Source organism: Magallana gigas, chromosome 9 (assembly GCF_963853765.1).
Source record: "Magallana gigas chromosome 9, xbMagGiga1.1, whole genome shotgun sequence".
NCBI lineage: Eukaryota > Metazoa > Mollusca > Bivalvia > Ostreida > Ostreidae > Magallana > Magallana gigas.
Window position 1 is genome coordinate 49,020,522 of NC_088861.1, and position 26,101 is coordinate 49,046,622.

At 32.1% G+C, this 26,101-nt stretch overlaps 1 protein-coding gene across 3 annotated transcripts in view; it reads right to left on the bottom strand.

Annotated features, from left to right (window-relative positions):
* Positions 1 to 263: 263 nt before the first annotated feature.
* Positions 264 to 26,101, bottom strand: part of LOC117691871 (uncharacterized) — a 98,983-nt gene continuing 73,145 nt past the window's right edge. For 2 of the 3 annotated variants that reach the window (XM_066071958.1, XM_066071956.1), the window contains 9 exons: positions 16,486 to 16,656; positions 14,490 to 14,615; positions 9,201 to 9,356; positions 8,718 to 8,843; positions 6,685 to 6,849; positions 6,199 to 6,324; positions 2,947 to 3,123; positions 2,502 to 2,718; positions 264 to 2,267 (listed from right to left, as the gene is read on the bottom strand). In XM_066071958.1, the coding sequence (XP_065928030.1) occupies positions 2,531 to 2,718; positions 2,947 to 3,123; positions 6,199 to 6,324; positions 6,685 to 6,849; positions 8,718 to 8,843; positions 9,201 to 9,356; positions 14,490 to 14,615; positions 16,486 to 16,656 (1,235 nt within the window). In that variant the 3' untranslated portion in view covers positions 264 to 2,267; positions 2,502 to 2,530. The remainder of the gene's footprint in view (positions 2,268 to 2,501; positions 2,719 to 2,946; positions 3,124 to 6,198; positions 6,325 to 6,684; positions 6,850 to 8,717; positions 8,844 to 9,200; positions 9,357 to 14,489; positions 14,616 to 16,485; positions 16,657 to 26,101) is intronic. The other variant, XM_066071957.1, reaches the window with a different exon arrangement.

Below are 26,101 nucleotides of genomic sequence, written 5' to 3' on the forward strand. Positions count from 1 at the left end.
TGATACAATGAAGTATTATATGAAACACTATCATATCACATAATACATGGAAATTTGGTAACATATGATATTATATTGTATAATGTTTAATGATATTGTATTGTATGATACAATTTCATTTGATACAACATTGTATAATATCATATGATACAATATCATGTGATAAAGGTTTATAGATTAAATAATACAATATTATATCATGTGATAAAATGTTATATATTTCAATATCACATAATTCAATTTCATGTGATATAATAATTTATTATGTAGATAATATTATTTTATACAGTATCGTATCATATTATACAATATTATATATTGCAACATCATATAAAACAAAAGCATGTGATAAAATGGTTTGTTATACAATAATACAATATCATGACACAAAATTATATTATAATGCACCCTAAAAATATCACGTTTGAAAAAAAATCGCTGTTTACGGTCGCCATGTTAATGATAAAATTCGAGAAATTCCAAGTGCGATTTCCGACAAAATGACAGGCAAATTCAAAATGGCAGTTTAGTCATGTTTTAACACAGGCATATAGTGTATAATTGTAATAATATATTTTTTTTTTGGGGGGGGGGGGGTCGGCAGATGACACTATCCAAATACGAATCAACACAACAAGTTGGCATTTTAACTGAAAGATATGTTTACAAAAATCGGGATAAAACTGTATACATGTATAATGCGCATGCTTTGAGTGAACCATATGGCTTAGGGGCATAGTCAATTTCATAATCAAACAGTCATAGTAATGTTTTAGGATTAAAAAAAAAGTTTTTGATATTTTGTCCATGCAAATTATGCATTTGTATCTTGCTAAGCAAAAGTTAAAAGTAATGCTTAGATAGGCAAACTGGTCTACAATTTCAAGCGTACATGTTTATCATAAATATACCATTTTCACATTATTTTACCCCTTTACCTTATTGTAAAAACAACAATCGTTGACGTCAACATAATTGTGCAATTTTCATTTTTTACAACAATCTCTTAATTGATCAAAAATACATTGAATATCAGCAATTGCCTTTGAAATAATCGCCATGCCATCAATGTTTAAAAAGAAATTACATCATATAATTTCAAAATGTAGACATCCAGAATTTAAAACTAAATTAATTTCATACAAAAAAAAAATAAAATGGACAAAAGTACTTTGCCTTGCAATAAACAAAGACTTCTGACAAAAATCACACAAAAAATCATCAAATTGTTCTTCAACACGTTTATATATCATTTAATTACACGCAGAAGTTTCCCATGCGTACCAAGTTTAGAAATGCTCACTCCAAGTTAAGGCATTCCACGGTCAAATATTTTTTTGAAATTAATAAAGGCATGGCAGAGATTGATTTTATTTGCAAACTTTAAATGATGAAGTTTTTTTTAAGAAGGTGGGACATAATCTGCATCACATGTTTTACAATTAGATTTAGAACACAATTGTGCAGCAGAAACGACATTATTTTCATTTAACCATGTCATAAGTAGTTTAAAACAGAAATAACAAGTATTCCTTTTAAAGGAACGATCGGCATGTAATATTATTAGTCACCCCTGTTAATGAAATGCAAATGCATTACAGTACATACAAAAACATAATATATAAGATATATAGCACCGTTTTGTTCATTTCCGAAATAGCAAGCCAGGAAAAATGCTTTACTTTAAGTGGGAGAAGTATACGTCCAATTTACATTCTTACGCATATGTAAGAAAAACGTGATTTAAATCATTATGTATAATACTGTATAAATGTTTTACTTTCAAGCCAAACGCTTTAGAGTAGCGTTTTAGTAATCTTCGTGTAATTAAAGATTTATATGAGGTTGTCATTGCATAGTAAATAAAGTAGTGCAAGGCACAATACGTGCGCACATAGTAAAATTTGTTGGAAGCCTTATATGGACACAACTGTGATCGACCAAAGCAGATTACAAATAGATTGCAACATATGTTACAAACAAATTGATTATCTATAGTTATTCAAATCATATCTATCTCCCTTTTTCAAATTAAGCATGATAATAAAAATGACCAACATTCAGGGTAAAAACAAGGATGTAGTATACAATTTAAAAGGTTAAAGTAGTTAGGCAACATATATTCGTCAACTTAAATGAAGAAGTCATAAGGTAAACAGTCATTACCATGTTAATTGCCTGTTCTTTATTTATTTATTGCTGCAATATCGTCATCTGTATCTAGTTCTTCAAATTTACATCTTCAGCATCAATGGAAATATCAATACCTAGAATGCATTGTGAAATTATTTCCAGTGATTAAAAAACTAACTTTAAAATACATTAGAATTAAATTTATATTTTTGTTAAAAATTGTAAAAACTGATCGAGAATATTTTCTGTAAGAAATTTTCCGTTTTTGACTCTGATATAATTAACACTGTTTTTAAACATTAAACTACACAAAAATAACATGTAAGTGGTTTTTTTTTTTTTTTTTGGCTTTTTTTTTGTTAACATACCGATTCTGTATACCATGGCTGCATGTTTCTTATGGTATAAGAGTGCGAACCCTACTCTCAATTGGTGATCTACACACCGGGCACGTTTCGACTCTTTCGCCACACGATCGGCAGCAACATAGGTGATTACACGGTTGAAACATCACCTCCAATTCGAAATCAAGACAGACCTTACACTTTGTCTTCTGTCTTAGTTCACTAACCACCTGTTCAAGGTCTGAAAGAAAAATCCCACGTATATCTCAAAATTGACAAACCGTGATCAAAATGTACTAAATATTTTAGAGCATTTCAGATAATTTTATAAACCCCCCATTTACAGAACAGTAAAATCACTATAGTATACAGGAATAAAGTTTTGGGAAAATTATTTGTTAACTTGTACAATTATTTAATTTTTATTGAACCCATATAGTTTAAAATACTTAAGGACATTTCATCTTACCTTGGTTTTGAGAACTTGAGGTTCTACCCCCAGTACTAGGTGGCTGTGACCTTGAGGCGTTTTGGGGGATAACATGAGGGTTCTGGTCATTGGAATATTGTGTGTTTAAGACTTCACGAGTCTGCCCAAAATTCAGTACTGCATTCATCAGGGCATCGGAATTAGGGAATGCGTTACCTGAAGAAAATATAACAATAAATATAGATTATATATTCCAAGCGAATTATCAATCTGGTCTATGTTTCCAAAGACAACTATCGTACCTTTGAATAATGAATCAATTAGAGTCATTTTGTTTTCAACATCATAAAAGTCAGCAGTTTTAAATTGCTGAACTCTAATGTATATAATATTTGCTCATATGAGGACAGAAATCAGTGTCATTATTCACTATTTATCTTTAAAAAAATTAGATGTCTTAGGCCAAAAAAAAATCAGAGAAATCCGCGGAGAATCTGGTTTGTCATTTTGAAATGTATTTTCGTATGTTGCATTGTTGTATGAGGAAATTTCAGAGTGCATTTTGTCATTTAGCATTTTAATATGCATGTGCATTCCAAAACATAGTTCCAGCGCCAAATTGGATAAATGCAAAGTTCGCTTTACCCAACAGTTTACAAATAATGTACCTTTATTTCTATTTTTTTAATTAATTAGTATCAAAAGATTTGAGACATAAGATAACAGTGGTTCGCTAAGTGATATTGGTTTCTGTCGTCTCATTTGTCTGTTAAAGACATGCCTGAACCAAAAACTGCATCCAAACAGGTACTTGCTAGGACTGGAGGTCTTAAATCGCATGAGTGAGATTCAATGTTCGACCTTTCTGACTTGCGTACGTATGCAGTTATTATGCCTGATTCGTTTTTTACAGCTTGTCTAAAGGCTGACCACTTTCATAGAACGCGAATTCAATTATAAGTATTTGCTCTCCTATGGACAATTTTGAAAACCACATTTATTAACAAGGAGCGCTGATGTACACAAATCTTTGTCAATTTGTGCTACCACTTCACATTCAAACTTTCAAAGTTTACTATCATATTTCAATTTCAAACAGTCTTTAAAAATTCCTGCAGCTCCCTATTATGATTCAAAGGTTTGTAGTAATTCTATACGTTTCATCTCCTTTATATTTAAAGAATTTTGCTTAAATTTTATTCTATAGCAGACAATGTACAGTCATGTCAATTAAATGGGCAAATAATATACGTGTTTTGTCTATTGACCACTTCTCGAATAGTTCCACAAGACAAAAATGTGCGCTAAATTCATTTTTTGAGGTTGAATAATTTGTTGTTTGATCCTACCTCTATTTGAAGCTCAACTGAGCTGAAAGCTCAAGTGAGCCTTTCTGATCACATTTTCACCAGAACCACAGCGGCAATTTCAACAAAATTTTGCCCAAAGCAACTTTAGGCAAGAGGAATCCAAAGTTGTGAAAATTAGGGACCACGTCTATTTGCAAAGGGAGATAATCGGGAATTATTGGGAGATTTTGAGAAATTTTAAAACATCCTTTTATCAAAAACCATTTGACTAAGAAAGCTTAAACTTATGTAGAAGCATCCTCAGTTGGTGTAAATTTTAAATTTGTGAAAATCATGACCCTCGGGGGTAGGTTGGGCCCACATGGGGGGGGGCGGGCTGTTCAATTTGTTTTGAAGAAATATATTGAGTTAATATTTAACAATCTTCCCAGAAACTAATCAGTCAGAAACAATGAATCTTATGTGGAAGCATCCTCATCTAGTGTTCATTCAAAGTTTGAAAATCATGACTCTTGGGGGTAGGGTAGTGCAACAATTGAAGATTGAATTGAATTTCTATATAGTAATATAAAGAGTCAATCTTTGTTTTTTTTTCTCAAAAACTAATAAACCGGGAAAGCTTATGTAGAAGCATCCTCAGCTAGTGTAGATTCAACGCTGTGAAAATCATGACCCCACGGGGGTACGGGGGCAACACTAAGGGTTAAAACTTTTACATAGGAGTAAAAGGAGCAATTTTTAAAAAATCTTCTCCTCAGAAACTAATCCAGCAGAAAAACTGAAACTTATATGGAAACATCCTCAGGTAGTGTAGATTCAAAGTTATGAAAACATGACCCCAAAGGGAACGGTGGGATCACAATGGAGATTAAATTTTTGCGATGCTCATCATGTGAAATGACTATAAAATCATTTTGTTAGAAAAAGGACTTGGTTATAAACGTAAGAATATTGGAGGAGAAACTGGATTTTTATTTATGCAGGATCTACATGTACATGTATTATTTCTATCGGTAATTTTTTTTCTTATTTAATATCGTCAAATTTTCTGATTATTTTTAAATGTTGCTTGACTATTTATTTATAAAATACTCTTCCATGCAAGAATACTTATTCTATGTTCTATTAATCTGGCTTTAAATTTACATTAAGATCTTTACAAACATTTATTAGTTTACGATGCGCCGCTTAAACTGCCGACGTCGCCGTCTTACTACAATTTTAAGTTGTTTTTTTTTTTAAACACTCTATAAACAATAGTTATAACTCTGTCAAATGTGTTCACAATTTTACGAAAATGAGTAAAAAAAAAACAATTTTCGAATTAAAATAGTCCCTCAATTTTTATTATACTATTCTGTTTTTACATGTTTTCTTTGCAGTTGCGCCGCTTGTCAAATTCATTATCAAGTATGTTTTGTATTTTGAATATATTTTCAAAGATATATCTAATTACGTTAGTCATATATTAAAACAAAATTTGTTAAGTTGCATCATTACGTAGGTATGATATATATTTAGCTTTTAAGAATCTTATATCAACCGTCCGGATTTTTAGAGCGATATCTTAAATGTTTCCATTTTTTAATGGAACCCATCGTGTTTATTTGAAATGTGACGAATGTTCGTTGTTTCCCATCTTTTACTTCTAAATCTCTTCCAAGTCATATTGTTCATGGCTTACACTTTGTTATATGTTTTATAAGTTACCTTATGTTAAAATCAAACAGCGGTTGGGTTCTTGGATTGATTTATTAAAGCAGAGTATGTTTTCCTTTCTTTTTTTGTTTTTGCATAATGCAGTAAATATATCCATAAAAGGTATGATTAACAACATGTTAAACTTTCTATGGTTCTATTGATACTCTGTTGATAAGTCTTAGTAAAATATTCAAAGCCGCCGTACGCACCTAATTTATATCAGCATCGTTTATTAGATAAATATTAATAGATTGAAAATTGATGACAGAAGCCCACTTACCTGTGTCTCTTATCCTTCTCTCTATTACATTTCTCACACGGTCCCGATCAACGCCTGTATTTAAGATTGTTTGGACCATAGGTGACTGCATTTGGGCGTGAACGTTACGAGTTTCCTCCTGATGACCTAATAGTTTATATGACATATAATTTCCACTATTAATGCAATTAGCTAAATATCAAAATAATGGGGGGTTTTTTGAGGGGGGTAATTCTTATCTGATATATTCCCTTTTTCAATTTCTAAATTTTTTCTGGAACTTTAACTGGAAGATTAAAAAAAAATAAAAACAAAAAACAAACAGTAATCTAAATGTTTACCATTTTAAACATTTATACATTCATGTTTAAAATAACCTACATTTTCCAATGATAGATAACAATTATAATATAGGACATAGTAGACATCAATTGTAAACTAAAGATATTATTTGACTTTTTAAAAAATTTATTGGAGTTAAGATTATTTTGAAGAATTTCATCTTACTTGAGGTTGAAGGCCTCGAGCGTCTTCTTGTGTTACTACGTTCTTGGCAAATTTCAGGATACCCCTGAATTTGATCCTGTGGAGATGGTGCATTTAACCCCCCTCGATTCTGCCTATAATTCAGTACTGCATTCATCAGGTCCTCAGCATTTGGATATGCGTTGCCTCACAAAAATATAACGACAAATATTACTATTGTCTATCCTAAATCACACAATTAAAGAAGTATTGCATTTTGTACATTTAATTAAACATATCAAAGCGAAAAAAGAGAAAAGAAAAGAAAACGTTCAGTTCCCGATAATACGAAATGTGGTCAACTCTAATACCGTGTTAAAAACTCTGTATTATATTAAGAGTGCTGAATTACTATTTTATTGATCATTTTAAGACTGTATTTATCTTTTTCATAAATAAGCTTGGTATAAATGTGTAGAATATACTCAAAGCTAAAAGTTATGATTTTTTTCTATAATAAATGATATTTTATAGCTAAACAAATCATTAATAAAACTTTAAGGTAAATCTGTGGGGTTATATGATGACCATCCAGCCTCCCCAAGGTCCTTTATTACCTCTATCATTAAAACAATTTTATGGATATCTTTTACAATTTGATGCTATGCCATGGTATGCAAATTAAATGATATGCTATGTTATTTTAATGGAATGTTTTGAATTTGTATGCTATGCTATGAGAAATTAAAATGAACAGACTAATAAAATTGAATGTTATTGTATGCTATGCTTTGCTATGAAATTTGAACAAAAACGCCTACACATACAGAAGAGTTCCAAACATTCAGAAGAAAAACTTTAAAATCTCCAAGTTTCTATCTCCCTACAAACTAATCACACGTTTTTCCTGTCTATGGTTTGTTTTTTTTAATGATACAGATTTGTAATATATAATATTCTGGCTTTTTTTATGGTAAGGTAGAAGCTAAAAGCAATAAGATTATTTTTTGTTTGGTTAAATTTAAAAGGAAGTGGAAATAAATCATGGTTAACCAAGTGATTACCAGTTATTGTACTGTTAGCTAACCTATGCCTGAGACTACTTTTGATCAATAAAAGTAATGCCCTGCATTCACCAATCAGTTAGGAGTTAACATGTTGTTATATTAATTACTGTGTTAATGACCTTTTGGAAAACAAGACCCAGTTTATTTTTTAAGTTTTTTATCTGAATGACATCGTTTTTAAATCAAAAAGACTATATCCGGTATCACGTTTTTACTATTTTTTGTTTGCAAAGATGTGTTTTGATATGTTAATTTCTTAACATTAATCAGTACGACAGAATCTTTAAACTTATACCTTAAATCTTTTGATATTTTCTTGTATATATTATTACTTCTATAATTAAAGATATTACGATCGAAATGTTTATATAAACCATCAACATTTTTAAGTGGGTGGTCATGAATGTTATCAATATTTACAATTGAAATTAATGGTATTTGTCTGAAATGCGACAATTGTTTGTTGTTTCCCAATATGTTGTTTAATCTCTTCCTATGGATTTATTTCATTTCCTACACATAATATGTGTACGATACATGGAAGTTATCATGTGGTAAAACTAAAAAAGATTAGGTTCCAAGCTTGGTTCATGGATTATAGCAGTGTTTTGTTTTGTCTCAATATTTAGTCTTGTTTTAATTGGAATATCACAGTTTATATTGCCATAAAAATATTTGACCAAAACATCCACAAATATCAAACTTCTTATGTGTATTTCTATAGAAGCCATATTGAAGAAAAATGTTCAGAAATATATTTTAGCCTCATGCATAGGATACAATACTGATATTATGATAAATTACTGTCAAGAAAGTACAGTTTTAAAATAACTGAGGGCGACTAGTAATGCTACTTAAAAAATAGTTCAGTCTCATGTATGTACAAACGATTGCATAATACAAAAAGTTGTACACTGTCAGAAGCATTCAGTTTATAATTAACCTCATTTAACACTGTATTTTTAACAGAATTATATTTGTAAGATACCGTATGAGTAACCCCATTACCTGTGTCTCTTATCCTTTTCTCTATGACATTTCTCACGCGATCCGGATCAACACCTGTATTTAAGACACTTTGGACCATAGGTGACTGCATATAAGCCTGAGCTTGACGAGTTGCGTCTTGGTGACCTAATGTAATATATGCCATGCATGTAAAAGTGAAAATGGACGTTAAAATAATGGTTGAATTTTTTTTAAAATAAATATTTGTTGTTTATTTTTCTGTTGACATTAATCTTTCCTAGTATAATACTAAATTTATTTTAATTATTTACATCTTTTAATATTGTTTTTCTTTAACCATAAAATCTTCTTTAAATACAGAAGGATTTAATGTAAACCGATTAAATATCATTAATTATATTGCTTGATGATACGTAAGGTAACCACTATAATTAGGGAAATGGTATGTAAAGATAAATTGTTAGTTTATTTGATTTTTTCACTTCAATGAAGTTAAAACTGTTTTCATGTGTTTCATTTTACTTGGCCTCGAGCGTCTTCTTGCGTTTCGGCGTTCTTCCGTTTGGGGATTTTGTGGACGCCCCTGGTGATGTGGTGATGATGCATTTAACTCTCCAGGATTCTGCTCATAGTTCAGTACTGCATTCATCAGGGCCTCAGCATCAGGGTATGAGTTGCCTGATGAAAAAGCAAAGCCGATTTAAGGATTACGTTTACTCAGGGTCTGATATTGCAAAAAATATTTTTGCTAAGTTAAATACCTGCAGTCAATTTAAAGAACATCCACAAAATAGAAATGTTATAAAGATATATCAGTATTAATATTCTTGCTATTATTTTTTTTAGGAAGATATGCCATGACAGAGATAAGTTAATATTGAAACGGAAGAAATTCGAACAATCAATTTTTCATTTTCTTTTTTCTCTAAAATACTTTATGTAGCAATGTAGTTGCAAAAATTACGTTTCTACGTTTTTTTTCATATCATTTTACACAGTTTATGGTTGTATTATCTCGTGTATAATTTTATATTACTAGCTAGCAAGGGATGGGAAAAATCTTAAAAATAAATAAAATGAATTCCAGATAGAATATCTCAATAATTTAATCAGTGACCTTATATAATGTTGATGTCAACAGAATACAGACAACAAAGTTTTAGTTTCAGGCAGTCAATGGTTTGGGGTCGTATTACTCAGTTTGTTTTAGTAATACCCGATCAAATTGGTTAGAATTTTAAAAATTGATAGAGGAAAATCCGACTAAATTTAATTAAAAATATGAGCTTTAATTACTTTATTGAAGTATGAAATTAGTAAAGCTATTCGCCTCTTATCATTTTCCAACAAACAAATTGTTTTATCTAATAAATTCAAAATAAAGAAAACCTTGGAAAGGCTAGATAATTTTGACAAATGTTTCAATAAACATTTAGAGGTAACTAGCGTAAAAAGTAGGTCATTGATTAAGTTACCTGAACGTAAAAAAATTGCACCACAATAATCGGGATACAATGTACAATAAGCAGTGTTTAGTTCCCATTAGTGGAATTTGTTTATCATCTTAGTAAATGTAATCCTTAAACTATGCGTTTTTGGAATCGTCACCTAATGTACTGTAAGTTTATATGATTAACAATTTAACATCACTTGTACATAACTTATGGATGACGTTTACTCACAATGAAAAATTCAACTGATGATAATAAAAATCCATCAATTGTATGCTATAAACCATTGATTGTAGTGTTATTTCTTTTAAAAAAAAAATAGGTCAATAACCTACTTTTTGAGATAATGGCCATTTAATAATATAGGAAAATCAGAAAAATGAGATTTTCTTAATTGTGAAAAATTACACAAATAATTAAACGCTTTAAAAAATAAAATACAGTTTATAAATGGTAGTGGTACTAAATAGATACAAAGTTTAACAATTTCAGCAACATTTTTTTTTCAAATATTCTAGTCCGAATTTCCTCTTTCCGTTTTCAAATCTCTCGCCATTTTTGATCCAATTTTACCAACAAAAAAAAAAAAATAAATGATGATAACACAAAAACATATATAGCATTTAAGTACCTTAAATGACCTTATTCAGTTGGCATAAAACTAATATGAGGTGAATGATACAAATTTTGAGATATGATGCCTTTTATCGTTTTAAAAGCATTATCCAATAATTTTGCAGTTCGTTTCATACGATTATGTTAATGAATAAATGAAATAAAACCAACAGGAAAAATGCAAAATTATATTGACTTAAATATAAAATCATAACATTTAATATTAAAGTACCGCCAAAAATGTTTTATCAGAAGACAAAAATGTAAAATTTAGTCCGAATTCCCTCTGTTTGCAAAAGTCTTTTTTTTTTTGGTTTAAGCCTAATTCCATTTTAAAGTAAATCTGTTGCATGTTATGTCAACAATAATTCATTTCTTAAATTCCTTTTGTGATTAGAACAAATTTTACTCATGACATTGAACTTTATATCAAACCCAATTCCAGAACTTAAACACCCTCACCATGAACACATTGATGAATTCATTCAAAGCATCTAGAAATAAACTTTTTCCAGTGAAAGGTAAATCAGAACTTCGAGCAATAATGTCACTTTATCTATCGATAAGTGTACCAGTTTAAATGTAATCAAGAGAATACTCAACAACACACCGTTTGTAAACATGCAGCGTTATTTAAAACAAAAATCTTTTCTACTGCTTTTTGGGAGTTGATTTTAATCAACTCTCCTATGCAGTAAGTCTGACAATCCGAAAGTGAAACAGTGTTTAGACGTAAGCACAAATCATCACCGCTGACAAGACGTAGATCTTGAAAATAATAGATATATTCGGTATATTGAATGCTGTACCATTGTTTTTTCAAAAGAAAAGTATTTTTAAACACCTTGAAAATAGTCAGATTTTATATAGTACGAACAACTCAATTGTTTTTTGTAGTTGCATGTATTCCTACGCTACAGTTCAATATAGTCTCGTTCAACCAGACGCTCGGCTGTCTCCGTAAATCTCCGACAAGCAGAGAGTCTCTCTTGGTAGGCGGAGATTAACGGAGACAGCCGAGCGTCTGGTTGAACGAGACTAGAGTTCAATATTGCTTGGATCCAGACGTGTACAATTTTTAGAAACATTTAAATTGCTGATACACAGTTTGATGGAATTAATTCTATCTTTGAATATTACACAACATGATTCATATGGGATTTTTTTGAAAATCTTGTCGGAAAAGTTCGAGAATTCGTATTACAAAGATTGGTGTAACATATCGTATATTTCAAAATTGATAATAATCAATAAAATCAACTCCCGACAGTACTTAAGTACTTTGATTATGATTTGAAATGACCAAAAAAAGGCCTTTGAATTTACGTGTTTATGTAACAAACACAATTTTGAATTTCACTTTTTTTCTCTTCCGCTTTCAAGCTAACCATAACTATTCTCTGTTGTGAAGAGAATATAAAGCTTTAAATAAAATCTTTGGTATATGTACATATCTTAAATAGTCTCAAATAACGAAATAGTTTCATTCTCAGTTTCATATAAGTCCATGTTCATGCACTAGATCAAAGAAAAAGACAAAAACTGGGTTGTTTTTTTTTTCAATATACACGTTCTTTTTTAATTTTTTTTTACAGAAGTGAAAGGTTTATTTATTCTTAATAAGATAGCCGAATTGATCTATGCTTCTTTTGAATAATTTTGTTCAGAATCTACAAAGTAATTGTAAAGAAACAAGTAACGTTACCAATGCCCTAAAATAGCATTATGATAAATCTCGGTGAAGCAAGATAACCTACTTTTAGTTTTTAAATATCATATTCAAATACAAACTGGAGAGAATTTATTACAGTTATAAGATTTCCTAAACAATAGGCCCATGGGCCACATCGCTCACCTGAGGAACAATAGGTATGATAAAATCAGCATAATGGAGTCATAATACAAACTATCTGGACAATGTACAATAACAAATGTAGATCCTGTATAAATAAAATCCCCCCCCTCTGGATATTCTTATGTGTATAATCATTAGTCCTTTTTCTAACAGGATGATTTTATAGTCATATCACATGTTTAGTATTGCAGTTCTCAAAAAAATCCTTAACAATTGTTTATAAGAGGGATATAACCCTACATCAAACTCTAAACCATCTTAAGAGGCCAAAGAATTGTCCTGGGGCCAAAGTCTTAACAATTATAAAGAATCATCTTGCTGATTAGTTTCTTAGAAGAAGATTTTTAAAGATTTACTCTACATACTCCTATGTAAAGCTTTGACCCCCCCCCCCCCCAAATCAATTGTCGCCCCACCGTACTCCCCGGGGTGTCATTTTTTCACAACTTTGAATCTACACTACCAGAGGCTGCTTCCACACAAGCTTTATCTTTCCTGGCTGATTAGTTTTTGAAAAGAAGATTTTTAAAGATTAACTCTACATATTCCAATGTAAAACTTCAACCCATCTCCCCATTGTGACCCCAACCTACCCCCGGGGGTCATGATCAAACTCTAAACCATCTTAGGAGGCCGAAGAATTGTCCTGGGGCCAAAGTCTTAACAATTATAAAGAATCATCTTGCTGATTAGTTTCTGATAAGAAGATTATTAAAGATTAACTCTACATACTCCTTTGTAAAAATTTGACCCCCCAATCCATTGGCCCCACCCTTCTCCCGGGGATGTCATTATTTTCACAACTTTGAATTTATACTACATGAGGATGATTTCACACAAGTTTCAGCTTTCCTGGCTGATTAGTTTCTGAGAAGAAGGTTTTTAATGATTAACTCTATACATTCCTAGTTAAACTTTGACTCCCATTTGTGGCCTAACCCTACCCCCGGGGGTCATGATTTTCACAAGTTTGAAATAACACTACCTGAGAATGCTTCCACTCAAGTTACAGCTTTCTTGGGGTTTTTTTTGTTCGTATTTTCTTAAAATCCTAATTATCTCCCTTTACAAAAAAGCGTGGTTCTAAATTTTCACAACTTTGAATCCCCTCAGGCTAAGGATGATTTGTGTCACGTTTAGTTGAAATTTGCCCATTGGTCCTTGAGAAGATGTTGAAAATGTGAAAAGTTTACAGACAGACGGACAAACAGACGAACAGACAGACGGACGACAGACAAAATTTGATCAGAATAGCTCAGCTCAGGTGAGCTAAAAAATATAAGATTGCTGCCAAAATACTCTTTAAAAAATATGTATCCGTTTTGGTTGTTATTTGTCCAATTAGACATCCTTTTTTGTCTTTTTTTTATTTGAAAGTGTCTTTACTGGTTCTTTTTATGAAAATCTTATATTTGCAATTGTTACAAATTGAGGGAATGTAACGCATGTTTAGACACTGCATTTTAGGTGAGAAACTAGATCCATATGTTTTTTGTAAATACGCATGTTTTCAAACAAACCGTCTCAGTTAAAAAAACAGACTTTACAAGTTTGCTGTATGTCGTTTGTTACCATTACTGATCGAATACGTTTTGGATAACTTGCTACATTTGATTAACTAAACAACATGAAAGTTATTTTATCAGATGGAAGTAAACAGAATTGCAATTTCAATGAATTAGATTAAAGGGATCAAAACTGTACTGTTGGTGATTGATATTATTAAAAAGACATATTTTAATTTTGAATGTTTTTCTTCGTTTTTTGTTTACTCATCATGTAATAGTTATACCTATAAGACAAAGGTTACCTAAATCATTTTTAGCTTTGTAAATTGCATAAACTATTTAAAAAAAATGATATTTGTTATGCTAAAAGCAACATTCATACCTGTTTCTCTTAGCCTTCTCTCTATGACATTTCTCACACGGTTTGGGTTAACACCTGTATTCAAGACTCTTTGCACCATAGGTAACTGCATTTGAGCCTGAACCTGGCGAGTTTCCTCTTGATAAGCTTAAGATATTAACGACATACATGTATAATTGTCATAAATAATGCACAAAAAATTACATGTTAATACACATTAATCAAACATCATTGATACGTTTTGCTTAATATTTAATTTCCATTTTCAACTGATTTTTTAGTGTTAACTATTTACCCCGCAGAATTAACTTTATTATACTTAACCACGTGTGGTGTCGCATTCTCTCTCTCTCTTTCTCTCTTTCTCTCTCTCTCTCTCTCTCTCTTAAAAAAAGAAATTCATGAAATGAATTTGTAGACTGATGATGTATATCTTGCATAGTATAGCGTGGGTTTTGGCCTACCCCGTATACCATTAATTTTGGTCGATTTATAATATTTTTTGAATTTATTTCCCTCCATGCAAATTTTTTCAGTTTAATTTTAGCAAAAAAGTTTTTCAAGGTAGTAGATTTTTCAAGGTAGTAGATTTTTCAAGGTAGTAGATTTGATGTTCAATCCTGGCTTCACACACTATAATATTTTCAGCAGATGAAAACAAGAAGTAAATTTGCGTGGCAACTATACCTTATTAACTATCAATTTTAAATTGCATTGTTAATGAAGAAACCATAACCATTAATCAGACAATTATCTGCACTTGAGTCGAAAATGGCTCACATGTCCGGTAAAACAATGTAATTGAACACCCCTTATCACTGGGTTTAATTACACAACTAAACATGAAATATCGAAATGGTTTTTAAGCAGTTATTTATAATTCATCGTAATGTTTAGTTTTTGATTTATGTAACAAACTGAAATTCGTTGTGTTGTTTTTAATTTCTTTTGGTTCACCCTTCTGTTATATACATAACAAACCTTTGGGGAGCCCCTTATTTTAAAACTTCAGCCGTTGGTTTCCATGGTTACATATCAATCCAGTGGGAAGCCCCTTGTTTATACTTTAAAATAGTCAAGTAAAAACATGCATGGGATAGAACCCGGGAAATCCAGCCGATAGACGTGGTCGTCATCCCGTATTGTGCTATCGGGGGCTTGTCTTTAGAAATACATCAGGTATTTAAAAACTCATTTTGGTTCGTTTTTAACAACACACATTTGAATAGTTTTCCGGTAGTATATATGATTTTCTTTTGTTAATTTTTTATATGGTGTCTTTTTCGCCTTGTTTTTGCTGCTAAATTTTCTATCCCTGCGGAAGGTCAATAGCTGACAGATAAGGAGTGTTCTTGGATGCTGAATTATTTCTGGCTCCTGTATTTATGAGTAGCAATTTCCATTTTTATGGGAGAGTTTTTTGGAGACCGCTGTTTTACAGTGAATGAGTGAACTATGGCGACTCTTTCGACACATCTCTAAAAGTTAATTGTGAATTAATACCTGACGGTGAAATTTATTTCATCTTTCTAGAATGGGAAGACCAACTGTTTTTGTAACGAAATGGCGGTGCAAAGAATGAGTTTTAAGGAAAATTACTTGAGGGCATTTGATATAGTTAATCATTAAATGAATGGCCCATACATGTACCAAGGGCATCACGACTAAGTTCTGTTACCTGACAGAAACACAAACATCACCAAAGTCAATGATACCGCAGTATATTTTTGGAATAATAGTTAAAACTGATGATAACTGATTTAAACAGCTTACAAAATGCAATGCCTGATTTTTAATATAATTCACAGGTTTATCCGGTCAGCATTGATAGGTCTGATAAAAATACTACAAGAGTTGGGATTGAGCCGATTTAAAACATTTGTAATCGGCATTTGTAATTTGATTCTTATCATTTCACCATTTGCTTTTTTAAAAATTGTTTTTAAATCTCTTTTTTATCTGTGATGCATTATATTAAACGTATTAGTCAATTTAATTAACATGTGTTTTATCTTACGAGAGTTTGTAGACCAGGAACCTCTTCTGCTTTCGCTACGCATTGGTGGTGAAGATGGTGAGTTATGGCGTCTATTAGGTGAAGTAATTTCCTCTTGTTCACTCGGAAATTGCCTCGTATCGTCCTCCATATACCTCCACATAGAGCCACCAGGATTAATTCTTAAGTTATCTGATAAAAAAATTAACGATACCAAAGTCATTGTTATCACAATATGTTTCTTGAATATAACTGAGAACTGATAGCCACAAGGTTGAATAAACTTTATTTATTTTACAACGATTCAAACAAGTTCTACAATTTATATAGATATCTCTTTTTTATTTCGTTTTCCAAGAAACATATTAACTAAATGCAACAGGTGTTTTTAGAATATCCTTTCATTCACACATGCTCGCTCACTTACATTCAATTATATTGGAATAAGCTGCTTCAATTGAGAAAATAACAAAGCAAAACAAAAAATAAAAACAAAACAAAAAATTAAACAAAACGAAATAATACAATAATAAAGAACAAAAAAACCCAAGGTAAGTATAAAAGAGGAAAATATAAAGACACATGAAAGAACTTAAATAAAAATTTATAAATAAAAAGTAAATTACGACAAATAACATGACTAGGAGTGAATGATGGTGTCAAAGATAAATAACCAGGGTAGCCAGGTAATGACAAATGTATGCATTTGACGATTCTTACAAGCAATATATTTTTCGACCTTGTATTTGTTGAATAAATTAGATAAAAGACCAGAAAGGCAATGTAGATTGTCTTGTTTTAAACAAGTAAACAAATATTGCTTTGAACATAGAATAACTAAATTAATAACTTTGTTGTTTTTCTACAATGGAACTTGACCTAATAAGATATTAACCACATTAAAGGGGCATGGTCACGATTTTGGTCAATTTTTTTCCCTCTGTTTTAATTATTTGTAATGCTTTAGGAATGCATTTCTAATGATCAAATGAAGTTTTGCTGTCAGTCGATGAGTTTTAAGCAAGATACAGGACCCACAATTCTTCGTCATGTAAACAAGGCTCGTGACCTGTTTTTGTTGACATAGGTTCAATATACCTGTAAAAAAATGTTTAAAGATGATATGTCTATCTTCTTATTCATTTTAAGCATAAATTAACAGTTCCTAACGATTAACATATTCATTTGAGATCTAAAACTGGAATTTTCACTTAAACATTCAAATGTTAACAAAAGCTTTGTTTACATAGCAAAGAATTGTCAGCTCTGTAAGTGGCTTATAACTCAAAAAATGACTCTCAAATTTTGGTTACCTATCAAAATTACCTTCCTAAAGCATTGTGAACATTTAAATCGAAATTTTTTTTACCAATTTGAAAATCATTACCACACCCCTTTAAAACCAATTCTTGAGGAAGTACAGTACAGGCAACGCGGATCCCGTATTGGCCCGCGTTACCGTCACGGTATTTTTATCGTTCCCGCGATACATCATCGCGAGTTTTGATCGCGGTATGGATTGCGACCATTATGACACCGCGACGGTGTGATATACCGTTATTCCTGCTGCTGCTTGTTGTTGTTGCTTTACCTGTACTGTACATTACAGGCAATGCGGGTCGCGTAAATCCACATCAAATATGCGACTTCAGATTTAAGCATAACAGCTGCATTGTAAATAAATTGTGGTCCATATTATTATAAAATTAATAAATTATATTTATGAAATAGAATATCATGAAATCGGAAACTACATTCGAATTACAACATAACATGATTAATACGCTGTTAAATTTTGTGATGTGTAAATAAGAACACATAACTTTGTATTTGACGGGCTTATTTCAGTTATTATTTCTATTAGTTGATAATCCTGTTTTTATAACAATCTTAAAATTAAATATTTTCATTAGATGAACTCGTATCAATGCAGAGCAATATCATCTTCTCTTTTTATAAGTTGACACGCATAGCGCCGTAAACTGTCAATACAAGTGTATGTTTTAAATTGAGAAATGAACAAATGTCGGGAATCAACTAACAAATCTATTTTTCATTCAATGATAAAATTATCATTCATATATAAAGTTAGTGCTGCGTTAAAGCACATGGAATCATAACGTGTTATCAGTATGCGTTTCCTGTGTATACATATAAAGTTTAAGTCACGATCATTTTCTGTGTATACATGTAGTGATTAACAAACTTAGGGTAGAAAACGACATGCCCTTGAGGGTTTTCACACCTATTCACGACCAAAGAAAAAGTCTATATCGCGTACGGCTTCGTCTAATTGCACAACAACTTACAGGAGAGAGAGAGAGAGAGAGAGAGGGGGGGGGCGTTTAGGCGTAATTAACGTACACTTATGTCAAATATACTAATATCCAATACTAAATATTCATAAAATTAGTATTCATAAAAGAATATGGTACACTGTGATTGAATCCATCATGCAATTGCAAATTTGAGTCCACGTGCTGCATCTGTCAATCAAATCAACCCGCTAGCTCTACCACGTGTTTCCTCCATGATAAAGTTTCGTTCTATTAGTTTTATTTTTAATAAAGAAAATAAGTATGTTTAACAGTTAAGTTTTTTTTACAATGTTCGTGATGCATGATATACTGTGTTTGGAAAGTTTAATTCGTTGTGTTTTTTCTCTATCTCTCGTTTACTTTATAATGGAGGTTTTTTGCGGGAAGGAAAATCTTCAACACGTTTAGCGGTTAAAGAACGCAGTAAAATGAATCAATTATTTGATATTACTATCAGTAAAATTGTTTGATATGCATGTAGAATTCTTCTTGGTCAATCGTTTCATAGATTATCTACCTGCCTCATTCCTGTGTATTCTGTGCGTTCAAGCGTGGAGTGATTTCCTGTCAGTGCGACCACCGGTTTCACACCTTTGTGTAAAACAGTTGGGACTAAAGTCAAATAAAGTTAACTCCGACAGTCATAAAGCGGTGGGGGGTAAGGTTACGATAACAGGTAACGGGTTTACATATTTGTAGTAGCTGTCAATAAGAATAAATGTACATGCACACATAAAATGATATCAATACATTTACTGAAATGTTTTTTATCGGCATGAAATATCAACAGCAAAACTTTCAAAACATGTTCTTAATTTCTTTGAAATGTATAAGAACGGTTTAACAACATTTCCTTCTCAAAAAAATTTATCTAGTTATTCTGTTAAGAGAGAGAGAGAGAGAGGCTCGGTCGCGAGCCAACGCTAACCTCCGTCACGGCAGGTAGCTGATACACCATCACGACACCATGACATGGGATACCCACAATATCTTTTGATTACATAATATTATGCAATTCTGGGTATCTCTAAGGCTCCTTACTCTTTATTTGTTATAATTCAGTTCAGAGAGATACACGTTCATTTGATTTTTTGCATTACAATGGGGCGTATTCGAAGGTGGCAAAGAAGTTGATGAGGAAGGAGAGGCCGGTAGACACTCGCTATCTTCCATCTCTCGCAGCTTGGCCCTCATGTCCTGCTCACATCCAGTATGCAAGACCACAGCTCGATCGATTTCCTCAGGCCGGCCCCACTGAACGTCATACTCATTTCCACACTGAATATTTAAGTCAGACTGAGTCTTGAAGAACACACGGCTTCGCACTTGAAGATTGTCGTCGCAAACGTAACGCACTAGAAAGTGGGAATCCTCGCGCAATGACAAACGACGAGCCATACATGTACCTAAAGTAACGCAACACAAATTCACTAAAACGTGAATTCACAAAAAATGTACACACAGAAGACCTTGTAAGAAATGAACGGAACGTTTTAAAATTACTGGATTGGTAATTTTATAGGAAGCTCTAATTTTTAATCACTTGCTTATCATTAGTTGACACGCATGGACTTCAACAACAAACAATACAAATGTAGGCTGACCAATTAATTGTTAAGAAAACACAATCACACTGCGTACACATTTATAATTTTATTGGCAATTAAAATCATTTCATGATAATTTTTAATTTAACGACCTTTTTAAAATATGATAATGGATTCGAACATATTTTATTTGCAATTGCTGCACAAGTATTAAATTAAATACTTTTATAATTTATTCAATAGCTATGAAATTAAAAAAAAAATAGTAAAAAAGACTCCAAGTATTTCGATTATAATCTCTGTCAAAATCTAGTTAAATATCGTCATTAAATATAAAGAAACATGCAATTTATTTGTCATTCGGGGAGATAACTCCCGCTTGTATACGATACTTTTCCATCGATAATTTTACCGTGGCGGGGACAGGTAGATGATGAGTTTACTGTGATGGGAACGCGGTATACCTTTCTCACCTGGCCGATCACCTCGATGTGTTTATACCGTGACGGGTCGCGGGAAACACGGGATCCGCGTTGCCTGTACTGTAGCAAGCTAAATATGCAAGCTCAAGTTGCCCAACATTGTGGATACTTTTTCACAATTTATGAAGACTTGCTGAAGTGTCTCAACTTCATGTTTACAAGATAAGCAACAGTCAGAGGACACCACGTTATTTATTTTTAAGTAAAAATTTACAGGTTGAATTCTATAAAGTAATCTAAGTTGTAACTATTATAGCTAACTGCCTTTGGTTGTCTTAAATCATACATTAAGAGCATTATTAACACATATTTCGGCTTCATATTGAACAAACTTTGATTCCCACTTAGTAATGGAATTTCGTTACTGGAGTTTATGGTTATACACTTCATTAGTACATTTATTATGCAACAACAAAGATTTATTATATATAAGTATATTTAGTGTATGATTTTTTTTGTAAGAAAACATTTGAGTCATTTTGAGATGCCATTTACTACACTGTTATACTGCATAGTACAGATATTCATATCTAATATATGTTGAAAAATATCACAGGGTAAATGATTTCCATTCACGTCAAAAAATCACTGATTATTTTGACACCTTCCCATACCAGCTTTTTATGAATAGTGTTCTCATACCCACTTTAATTTTTTTTTATTTTAAGTAATTTGTGAACAATTTGAACACCATTAATAGCTTCAAAAATATCTATCCATGATTTTTTGCCTTTGATCAACCCTTTTCGCCATAAGCATTTCAATGACATAATAAATTTTTGGCACGGGTGTTAGCACAAGGGTGTCATTGGTGTGGGAGGAAGCCGGAGTACCGGGAGAGAACCAATGTATCCGCCATACCCTATCACATACAACCACTGTCGATCATGAGGATCAAACTTGGGTCGCATGCAGCGGTTAGAAGCGAGTACATTGTCAACTACGCTGCTTGGACACCAAACACCACTAGTTTAAAACAGTTTTCAATAGAAAAAATGTATTTATGATATAATTTAATAATTCGTCATCCGGGTCAGCATGTATACATGTACAAATAACAAAAAAATGCAATAGAATTAAAGCTAAATGACGTTTTAAATCGGTACATGTATTTGTTATTTGCATCCATTTAATAAAATAACCGTGATTTTTTTAAGGTCTTCCGTTTCCAACGGAAGACCTTACTATTATTCTGAAAAAATTTCAAATTTCTTATTATTTTTTTTTTTCTTCTAGACGCCAACTTTGATCCTTAATATCTCGCTCGTTTGTTCACCGATGGTTTTGAAATTTTCAGGACTGATAACATGCCGCGTGATGTTGTCGTTGCATATTTTAGTTGAGGAAAATCCCCATTCGGTTTTGAGTTATTCCCCTTTTAGTAAAATTTAACGACTTCTTTTGTCCAGGGGGGTTTAGCTATAACGATGGCTGACAGAGTCTCAAAGATGGGCTGGTTTGGAAGCTAATACATTGAATTTGTGCGAGATATATTTTATTTATTATTTAAATGCAAATAAAAGGGGTGGTATAGATGTTGAAACAAAGGCAAGAAAAAAATTCAAAAAAATTCGCGTATTTTCCGTGTTAGTTTCCTACCTGATAAAAATTTGTTATAACATGTATTTTAAAAGATCTTGGTCTTACCAAGACCTTTCATTCGGTATACAGAAAAAGGGGCTGGCCCCTATAATTAAGGAGTTAGATGCGTCAAAAGTTTCTTGTCAATAACTTGTAAAGGAATAAAAATTTCTAATGCATTATTGAAGCAAAGTTGTAAAGAAATTAATTTTGAATCCTTCCGTGGTATTCAATTTAATGTTTTCGTAATTTATAGCCAGTATTTGCAGAAACAATTGTTGTCAGTTCGGTCCATTTTTGTGGGGGTGCGCACGTTTAGGAGGTTATGAAAGGGCTTTTTGTAATGCACTAACTGATACATGCAGCGCGCAAAAATAATTCTACATAAAATTCCCAAATGTTTTTATTCATATGTACATATTCATTTCATAAAGATGAACGTCTTTGACCTTATTTTTGTTTTTTGTTTCATAACTGTGCCCCTTTCTATATTTAAATGCATTACGAGACTCAGGTAACCGATCGATAGAAGAGTCGCTAGCTGTATTCAGGCCGTCGCCTTGACGACAGTGCATATGCTTGTAGAGTTGGACGTACACATGTTTAACGCCCCACTGTGTTACTGTAACAGAGACATTTTGAATTGTTTCAGTACTGGGAGATGTGTTAATTAAATGGTTCGAATGCATGGTAATTAAACTCAACTTTTCTACAGTACGTATACACGGCCGTCATATAAAGCACAATGTGTATTACTGACATGACAAATGTACGCTGGCAATTTAAACGAACGCGGGATTGCTCCCGATAGAACATTTCTTTTAAAGCAAAACAAAATACTGATTTCCGATGGATATAATATTATCATCGTGGAGATGATTTTAAAAAGTGAACTTAATATTCGTATACGATAATATTTGAATCCAAAGCCGCTATTTTTAAGTAACGGTTATTAGGGAAACATGTATTAATTATGACTTGCCCCGCGTTTCACGTTTTTTACTTGCAATGCATCTACAAACGAAAATACCAAACAACCTTCGGCAGCAATTTATAAATAATTTATTACATACTAGTACACAATATTAAAGAGATAATTAAATAAATTGTGCTTTATAATTGTACTCGCTATCTTCCGTGGAAATAATGGCATGGAAAAAATGTTGTTCAATGTTCATCAAAAACGATGTAGCCTTAGCAATCGGAAATAATTAACAAACTGTATATTGATAGATTGACACATTAACAAACATTCAGACCCGCAATGTATTTTTTGCAAATTCTAAAAAATGTAGACTCAATAAGTTAATTTTTCCGTTTGGGGTATTTTGAATCACATGTGTACGCTATGTGTACATGTACATATAGATTAATAGCCATATAGGTAAACACTTTCAGTGTTGAATTTTTAAAAGATATTTCGTACATGCAAAGCAATCCAATGCAAGGGCTATTAAATTCGAACAATGTACATACGATAGGGATCGAACTGATACTGGTTCTGCTTGTTCTACAAACAGCGAATGAAATGCGAAGTATTAGGGTGTTATTTTATAAGAAATGAAATTTAATTTTCGCTGCGGATCATAAATTATTAAACTGAACGTGCAGAGTTTAGAAGCAATTTCAATCTTTTTCTTCGATCGAGTGCATGTACCTGTATATCACTGGAAATTAAATCATTTCATTATTTTAAATCATTTTAGGAATGTACATGTATCGAATAATCTCAAACAGCCAAATTGAAAATTGAATTTGTTATATATTAGATGCAAAATCAAAGACATTTTGTTATTTCTAACCATATAGGAAAGGATATTCAAACACGTACATGTAGCATCGTTATTTGAAAGTGTGTGTGTGTGGGGGGGGGGGGGGGGTTTAGGTGGGCAGCTTCATCAAAAAATAATCTTGACAAGGAATTTAAAAAATGGGGAATTTTGAAAATCCTAATCCGTAGGTGGGAGGGGGTATTTACATTTTAACTTCAATTTAATTCAATTAGAATTACTTTATTTTTTGGTTCCATTTATTACATGCTCCGACAAAAGTGGAAGATCCATGATATCTCTATTTATTATATGACCAGTTAAGAAAATAGAGTGGGTAAGACCATCTACACATCATGTGCTCTGGCCTAACTTGGACTCGCCCACTAATCGGCGAGCCAAAATTATGAATGAGACGTATTATGGCGCGAAGTCTTTCTTTACCATTCACGCAACAGCTGAGACCTCAGATAGATCCATCGGCATAGATCCACTGGGAGGGTGTCAACTAATAACTACATATATTATACTTTGGATTGAATGTTTTAGAAGAAATCTATCGAATTAACATACACGCTTAATTGACTAGCAATTGTTAGATGTACACGCGAGTGAAACCCTTTTCCAGATGAATGAAATCGCCCAATTGATCGAAAATCGGGTCACACGTACCCCACTTCGGCGAATTACTTGTACGTAGCCCCTCCAGTAAATATTCCAATTATATGAATTTATATTTGTTTTAATTAATCCAAACTGATGATTCTTTGTTAATGATGATAATCCAACACCAACTATTACTTACATTGTACTACTTAGACAATGTGTATCACCTTGCGATGACACCTCCCTCTTTTTTTTTGACCTTTCAAATATGGCAATCTATTTTTAAATCAGGATTACACACGTGCAATGTGAAATGCCCTTTTAATTGAACACTCTTGCTCATTGTGCTTATTACATCCTATATAACGTTTTCATCAATTATGAATATAAATGTTGACACATTAAAGATGCATCCTCAGGCAATTATTAATTCAAGCTTGTGGGTCCCCCCCCCCCCCCCCACTTTTTCTCACAGCAACTAATTTTTTTAAAATTTGCTTATAAAAAATTGAATTATCAAGGATGTACAAAATTTATTTAAAAATAAGGAAATTAGGATTGAAATTGGGAGGTGTTTTTTTTTTTTTTTTGCGTGTCAAGATTTTTTGGATGAGTCTGCCCCCCCCCCCCCCCCCCCACTTTCAAAAAGGATGCTACGTGCCTGCATAAAGATAACAACATTCAAGGGCCTTCCGTCATTTTCAAGCCATGATAAACATGATAAAAAGGACTCTCAAAATAAGAAGATAGACGCAAAGTAAACTGCATTCATGGCATATGTTCACATTGTATGATGTGTCTCAAAATTCCTATTTTGGACTCGTCCACTATAACTACGAAAAAATTAATGAATGAGACATCCTGATTCTGGCGCAGAGTCTTGTAAATGAAATTTCCATTGATCTGAATGGATTTTTTCGTGAGGGTCGGGGTACTAGGTATAAAAACAAATTTAATCGTTCAAAGTTTTGAATTGTTAACAACGATATATCAGATCGAATGTTTTAGAGCGATTTATAAATCCAAAATACAGTCATTTTTAATCTGTTGACGCGTGAGCATATGTATTAAGTTGGCGGGCATCCCTACACCCTATTAATTGAAGACAAATGAAATCGCGTCCAGCAGAACTCCCTGGCATTTTAGTGTTTGTTATTATAAATTTATGATTTTGTTTGTTAATAACAATTCAACATCAATTATTAATTAACAATGTACACTCTAGTACGCTTATACACAGTTTTGTTGCGATGACCCCCCCCCCCCCTCCCCGGACATTATACCCATTTTTAAATCAGGATTACACACGTGCTTGCATGTGCAGAAGACAATCT